General features: G+C 37.3%; 1 protein-coding gene across 15 annotated transcripts in view; it reads left to right on the top strand.

Moving 5' to 3' along the window:
• ODF2L (outer dense fiber of sperm tails 2 like) overlaps nt 1–8,021 on the top strand; it is a 61,367-nt gene that overhangs the window by 5,275 nt on the left and 48,071 nt on the right. For 9 of the 15 annotated variants that reach the window (XM_045027471.1, XM_045027470.1, XM_045027473.1 and 6 more), the window contains exons 3-8: nt 489–632; nt 1,459–1,622; nt 2,426–2,543; nt 3,712–3,843; nt 5,379–5,441; nt 6,831–6,902. In XM_045027471.1, coding sequence (XP_044883406.1) covers nt 489–632; nt 1,459–1,622; nt 2,426–2,543; nt 3,712–3,843; nt 5,379–5,441; nt 6,831–6,902 — 693 coding nt within the window. The remainder of the gene's footprint in view (nt 1–488; nt 633–1,458; nt 1,623–2,425; nt 2,544–3,711; nt 3,844–5,378; nt 5,442–6,830; nt 6,903–8,021) is intronic. The other 6 variants (XM_045027477.1, XM_045027475.1, XM_045027474.1 and 3 more) reach the window with 2 other exon arrangements.

Raw genomic sequence — 8,021 nt, 5'->3', positions numbered from 1 at the left:
ATGATGATTTAGTTCAGGGGTAGGCAACCTATGGCATGCATGCCAAAGGCGGCACGTGAGCTGATTTTCAGTGGCACTCACACTGCCTGGATCCTGGCCACCAGTCCAGGGGGCTCTGCATTTTAATTTAATTTTAAATGAAGCTTCTAAAACATTTAAAAAACCTTATTTACTTTACATACAACAATAGTTTAGTTATATATTACAGACTTAGAGAGAGAGACCCTTTAAAAATGTTAAAATGTATTACTGGCAAGCAAAACCTTAAATCAGAGTGAATAAATGAAGACTCGATACACAACTTCTGAAAGAATGCTGACCCCTGATTTAGTTCGTCCTGAAATTTTTTTCTTGAGTATTTCTACTTAATAAAGAACATAAGTTGTTTTATCTTGAGATGTCTCTTAGGCTCAGGTGGCAGGTAAGGATAGCAAGCCTAGCAGTGAGTGGTCCCAATTGTTACATAATTCTCAATATTGTTGTTGTAGGGAACAAGACATGCACTACCTATTACACCTGGAGAAGCAGCAAACCTCTGTTCATTGATTCAGTCCTGTGAAGATTATTTTAGAATCAGAAAAGTCAACCAACATGGAAAATATTTTACAGGTCTAAGTGAAGAAGCAGACCAAGTAGGGAATTGTGGAAGACCTAAAAATAGTATCAGTATGAGGCTGACATTCTTAAGCCTTTCTTGCACTCCTGTTGGCATTAGAGATATTTGCATGTTTGTTCTTATCTCCCTTACATGAAATAATTTCCTGCTAAATTGGAAGGAATTCATAGAATGATGTGTGCGAAAGCATAAAGAAAATTCTACTTAATTCCTGACTAGCTGCAAATTCCTATAGTGTGGGACTTCCAAAGGATCATCAGGGAGTTAAGCACACAATTCTCTTTTGAAATTAAATAAGATTTGGTTGCCTAACTTTCTTAGGCTCCTTTAGAAATCCCAGCTGGATTGTTTTCTATACATTTTTAAGAAGCTAATAATTAAACTATGTGGCCTTAATGCTAAATTTGTTGCTATGATAACTATCATCAGAAACATCCTTCTTTCTGCCCATTTATACAAATAAACAAACTGGATTCTGGACTTCCATTTTTCTCACTGTGATGGTAATATGCTTGATCTGCAGGGTATAACATCCACTGTTGGCTGTTTTACAGCATTGGACAAGACTTCTTACATAAAGACTAAAGAAAGAAGGAGAAAAATATGTAGATAAATAGGTTATTGGGGAGAAAATTGGTACCATCTTTTAATTCCATTCTATTTCCCATAATAAAAGGGATGATGGACATTTGAAATAACCTTCTGAAATAATTCTGGCCCCATCTTCTGATTTGTTATCTTGTGATAGAGAATCTTTTGATTAAGCTTTGGTTGCTATAGGTAGAAAATATGTCTTGAAATAGTTGGTGAGAAGATAAAGACTGAAATAAAATGTTTGTAAGTTTTCAGCGTGCATGGAGGAAGAACCCTTGAAGCAGAATTGGAGTTCATTTACCAAAGTTATGGATAAACATCAGACCAAGCTGAAAGAACTGTCACCCCAGTTCAAAAGCAGATCACAGGAAAACTTCCTAGAACCAAACCTGAGTGAAACTGAAATGAGATGGTATGCTTCAGACTGGGAAAAATACAATTACAGAATTTCATGAGACCAACAGTCTTTCATCTGTTCTTACAGCATTTATTTGTGCTTCTTTAGCTGTTCAAATCCACACAATGTGTTCAAAAGATAAATATTTATCTTCTCTGGGTACAATTCATGCCTGGACAGAGGATTCATTTAAGGCTTTCTGTTTAGACAACATAGGGGCTTATATAGGTCCTCAGAACAGAGATTAATTTCACCTTATAATAGGGAACTTTTTGAAAGTCCTATCCTGCCTGTGTTTGCAACCCAAACACTGCTGCATATTGTACTAGTTCATGAGACCCTGCAAGTGAGATTGTTTAGTCTATTTTCATTCCCCTGGCTGAGTGAAATGCAAAAAGCAAACAGCCTAATTTGTGAAAAGTACATTTGTTTTTTAAAAGTTCATGGTACAGTCATCCAAGGAGTTACTGGTAACACTTAAAATAAACTTTTCTTTAAACATTTTTTTTTAAATAGGGTAAATCCCAAAGTTCTTACTTCCGCTGGCTTTAGAGGACATAGAATGCAGCAGCAAGAAAGTGTTTCCATAAGCGTTCAGTGTAAATAATTTATGATATGCAGTTGAAAAGGAATTGTAGCCTGCATATTAAGGGAACACTATAGACCAAATTCTGAGGTTCTTACTCAGAGAAAACTTGAGAAAATTCTGCCTTTGGTTAATAAATATTTGTGAAATGGAAAAGTTTATTTATATTTATATATATTAAACATGTATAGTTAGTGCAATTTGATTTCTATTAAGTTCGTCTTGTGAATAGGTTGAAAGAAGATGAAATTGCCACATTACAGGAAAAGCTTCTTGAAGCAGAGATGGCAATCAGTTCAACAGAAATGTTTTTGCCTTCATTTAAAGTCACTATTGCTGGAATGACAAATGTAAGTTTCTGTATTTTAATACTATACAAAAGTTTGTGTACATATTTACCCTCAGAACTCTAACTTGGTTAGTGTTCTGGGATATAGGATATGTATGGTCTTTTTTTTTTTTTTTGCTCCACTCATTTCTGCAGAATTAAACATTTATTGTAAAAAACCTTAAATGTCTAACTCATATGGTTGATTATAAAAACACTCTAAATGTTGACTGATGTGATATCTGAGTGCAGACATATATATTTAAATAAGAGCTTTGAGAGGTCCGAATGTTTTTCATCTCACATGAATGTTAATTCTGAACCCTAATGTTGTCAATTTAAAAGTCAACATTCTGAGCTATTTCACTGCTGATCATTTTAGCAGAAGCATATAGCTACTTGTGTATTGTGGGTTTGTGAGCAGAACTTGAGTACATTTGTATCTTCTTCCCCAATTGTAACTCTGTTTATACACAATATTGTACAGTAGATATGTTTTTTTTACTGTGATTTTAAAAAATATTTTCAAATGAGGTTTTTGATGTCCTTAACCTGTTGAGTACAAATACATTATTACTATTTAAGTTTATAAAACAAAACAAATATTATTCTAGGAGTCAAGATATCTTGATTTTTTGCATTCCCTCATGACTAATTTATTTAAGAATTGCCATTGGGAATTCACACTTTTCTGTACCACAGAGTTAACATTTCCAATAGTACTTCAATTTTTCTCCAGCTACAGATAGAAGAACATGAATACATATGTGCAAATCAGGATGAAATAACTTAGGTGATAGTACTTACTAAAAGGTCTGCTACCTGATTGTCCTTTTTTATTTTTGGAGCAGCATAATTAGTTTGATTTAAATGGATTTTCCCTTGAGAGAGGAAAATTGGGCCTTTTTATCAGCAAAAAAGTTAAAATAGAGTAGAGCATATGCCTGATCTCTCTGTTACAAACTTTGAAGAGTGAATATTGAATTGTGTAGTATTTCGTACCAAAATGTTTAAATCCTAATCTAAATAGTATTTTGCATATTCATTATGATATTTTGCAGTGTACTTAAAAAATAGTTTTATGGTTTCTATATTTTAAAGCTAAATTTTAATAGTGGTAATTGTGCTGTTTTGGGGAAATATTGTAGTACACTTACAGTATATTTCTTTGTGGTTTAATATTTTATCAGGTGTGTGACCTTTCTACATCAGATATGATTAAGATTTCTAAACAAGAGGATTTACTGATAAAGGAACTAGAGGCTCTCAAAAACATAAAAGGATTGTTACTACACCTACTTAGAACAACAGAGCATAAAGAAGTAAGATGACACAAAGCAATCTTGGGGTGGTTTAACAGTGAGCATGAACACATTTTATTATATTTTCCTGATCTTTTAAAGTAGTGTTTTCAAAGAAAGAAAGAAAGAAATAGCCAGTCACAGAAAATGCAAAATTATAATATTTCAAATATTCTTTATTGTCCAAATCAACCCCGGCTTGTGTGGGAAGTTTAACCTGTTTTGAGAAATCTATGCAATGTTATGCTTCTATAGAATTGTAAATATCATACAATAACCATACTTTCCTTTCATGTATATGTTAGTCTTTAAGCATAATCATATTTGCTGAATAAGACAGAATAGGAATTGCTTGACTTCAAAAAGATATATTAAGTTTTTAATAAAAATCAGATGAGAGAAGACATTTTCTTTTTTCTGGAGCCTATGTGTATAGAATAATCAAGGAAGGAGAGGAAGTTTAAAAAGGAAAAGACAAACAAATAGAGAATGACAATTAATAAATAATAGGGAGGCAGAGCGAGAAGAAAAGTGAAGAAATATAGAGAGCATTATGTTACAATAATGGTTTGATTATCTCTTTGTGTTTGAATACCTGCAATTCACAGGTGTTTGTATTCAAACAAAACCAAACATACATAAGCAGTGAATTTCTAAAGTGGACATTGTACACATGTGCTGTGGCTCTGTTCAGAATGCTCTGTAAGGCTTCCCTCTCACTGATGAGCCAGAATACATCATGCTTCTAAAATCCAGCAGAGTGCACTCTGCAAATACCAGTGCCGAGAATGCAGCTCTCATTTGCTTTTCCCTGCTTTCCGATCCCTCTGTAGTTTGACACCCAATTTGCTGGTTATCTCCTTCCTATAATTCAATATTCATATTGGGCCTGGTCCTATGACATGCTGAGTTATCGAAACTTCCTTGGAAGTCAGTGAGCCCATTCTCTGAAGCTAAAAAGTTTGAGATTTACTTAACTGGAAGTTCCATCAATTAGGGTAAAAAGACTAATTGATAAATTAAGGACAACTTTAAGTGCCAAATTATGTAATTGATGATTGTGTGATAGTTATGGCTACATAAATGGTTTTGCCATTCCAAGTTTGTTTATATTTGTGATAGAAGTTAATATTGTGGGATATAAGATTTTGGAGTCTGGAGATAATCTTAGCTGCCATCAAACAATATTTTCAGAAACATTTAAGGAAATGCTTCACTTTGTCTTTAAAATAGAGGAATGGAATAAACACTTGACCTTTAAGCTACTATTTGAACAAGGAAAATTAAATAAGCATATGTAAGTGCTTCCATTTAAAAAATAATCGGTGTTACATATAGAATTAATCTTGGTTTATTTTCCCCTATTCATAAACTCTGCACATAGAATGAACAGAATCTCTTAAGATATTTCCCACCAATTGTAAATAATCATGCATGTCAAAGTAAATATCTCCTTGCTGTTGGTATTTCAGTCTCCATTCCGAGTACACTGAATTCGTAAATTCCATATACTGTAAAATAATTAATTGGTTGTTTTTTCTATTTTGAACTTGCAGATAAGCAGTAAACAAATTGACATTTTGATGCAGAAGTTAACTGAAAGTGAAACTGAAAATGATGTAAGTAAATTACATTTTCTGGCTCCTTACTCTATCAAAGCATGCCAAAACAGTGAAATCCTAGTCTCATACAATTCCACTAGGCGACTGCTTGGTCTTTCTGTCTTACACTCACACGTATGTGTATATTGATATACTTGTCTGTCGTTCACTCAATTTCCAACATTTTGTTTCTTCCTTACCCATTTGACCAGTGATATTTTTCAGGAGTATGGTGTCACGCTTATTACAGAGTTTAATGTGCTGTACATGATCTGATATACAGCATGGGCCAGTTTCTGATGATGTTTACCAATGTAATTCCAGAGTAACTTTAATGGAAATGCTACTTATTTACAATGGTGTAACTGAGAAGAATGTCTAGCTCTGTTTCTCTAAGACCAGATGTTACTTTTGCTGTAATGTTATGGTTATTCAAGTGCATTGCCTTTTTATTCTGACAAATCGATAGGCAATGTAAGGGAGGGAAAAGCTGTGAATTGGTTGCCCCCCAAAATTACCATTTTTGTTCTAGTTTATGTAATGTTTCCATTCCATCATGAGGTCGCATTCCTGCCCAGATGTTAACTATCGTAATCTGGCTACACAGTTTTGAGAAAGCAGATGGAACTAAAAGTTTGTAAACCCTCCAAATCATTCCCCCAAATATGCCATTTGCCACAAATGAGAAAATAAAGGGCAATATGGTATCCAAGTACCTAAATCTTCAGAAGATGAATCCAGACAGTTAACTCCATGAAAGCAATGACGAGAAGTTTTAACCATTTTGGTGCAACTTCAGTATTACAAAGAATTGTAAAATTCCACCAGTTTTTTTTTTTTTTTCATAATTTTAAAACAAAGTAATTGGAAGTTGAACTTCAGTTTACCCCAGTACTGAGATGGAATAACAAGATGCTTAGCTGAAAAGCATGATACAGTGCTAAATATCTCAGGTAGCATGTATTATTATCCTCATTTTATAAATGGGGTAAATTGATGCCCAAGGTGGTGGCAATGACTTGTCCAAGGCCAAAAAATATAGCCCAAGTCACTTTATTCCTAATCTGGGCAGAAATTGACTACATTGGAATTGGAATGCTATCAGATTTAAAAGAGCTGTCCGTCCCATTCTCCCCCTCCCCCCTCACCCCAAAACCCAGGAAGTCTGATACTCAGTAGTCAAGGCAACCTGAACTATAGGTGTCAGTACAAGGGCTGCTTATGAAACACTACCAGTCTGGGAGAGGGGCATCATCTTGAAATGTTTGTGCCACTGGAAATGAGAGCTCAATTACCCTAATAAAGTATCCCTTTTACATGTGCAATTTGGGTGCACTGATATGAAAATGTAGCCCAAAATGTGCATATTGAGACCGTTTCATTTTGTGTTAATTTTCCTTCATGAAGGGTCTCAGAAAAGAAACGCTTGAAACAGAGAAGCATATTGTAGAGCTTTCTTCTCAGCTTCAAAAGGAAAAAGTAAGTCCGTTTCCCCCTCAGAATGGATGTTTTATCTCAGCTCAATTCTTACCTCCAAAACTCCTAATTTTTCAAATTGTGAGAAGGGTAATATTTAATTTCAAACATTATATGAAAAGCTATTCCTGTGGGCCAGTGTTTCTCACAGAGGTGGACCCATACCAGGAAGTTTGACTCCAGATGTTTTTTTGGATTATGAACCATCCTCACCCCAGCCCCTCCAATGGTCAATGTGAGGGATGGCTCCAGAGGGGAAGGTTGGTTTGGACCTTACTGTCATTTCTCATTTAAGGTTAGGTTTAGGCTAATGTTGCATGAATGCATAAGGTAGAGAGGTAGGGTTGCCAAGTGTCTGGTTTTCAACCAGAACACCTGGGCGAAAAGGGACCCTGGCAGCTCTGGTCAGCACTGCTGACCGAGCCATTAAAAGTCCAGTTGTTGCGGTGCTGGCACGCTTCCTACCTGGCTCTGCACGGCTCCCAGGAAGCAGCAACATATCCCTTTGGCTCCCATGGGGACTCTGCGTGCTGCTCCTGCCCTGAGCACCGGCTCCGCAGTTTCCATTGGCCGGGAATTGCAGTCAATGGGAGCTGTGGGGGTGACGCCTGCAGGCGGGGGCAGCATGCAGAGCTCCCTGGCCACACCTCTGCCTAGGAGTCGGAGGAACATGTCACTGCTTCCAGAAGCCGCCTGAGTAAGCGCCACTGGGAGCCCACACCCCTCACCTCCTCCCACATCCCAACCCTTGCCCCAGTTCTGAGCCCCCTCCCACAGCCAAACTCCCTCCCGGAGACTACACCCTGCTTTCCCTCCCGCACCCCACCCTCTTGCCCCAGCCCGGAGCCCCCTCCCACAATCCAAACCCATCGGCCTTACCCCTGCAGCCTGGAGCCCCCCTGTACCCCAAATCCCTCATCCCCCAACCCCACCCCGGAGCCCGCACCCCCAGCTGGAGCCTCCTCCTGTACCCTGAACCCCTCATTTCTGGCCCCACCCCAAAGCCCCCACCACCAGCCAGAGCCCTCACCCCAACCCTATGCCCTAGCCCGGTGAAAATATGCAAGTGAGTGAGGGTGAGGGAGAGTGAGCAACCAACAGACGGAGGTGGGGATGGAGTGA

This window comes from Mauremys mutica, chromosome 8 (genome assembly GCF_020497125.1).
Source record: "Mauremys mutica isolate MM-2020 ecotype Southern chromosome 8, ASM2049712v1, whole genome shotgun sequence".
In the NCBI taxonomy this organism is placed as follows: Eukaryota; Metazoa; Chordata; order Testudines; family Geoemydidae; genus Mauremys; species Mauremys mutica.
The sequence above is the reverse complement of the archived record's forward strand: the minus strand, read 5'-3'. Positions and strand labels throughout refer to the sequence as shown.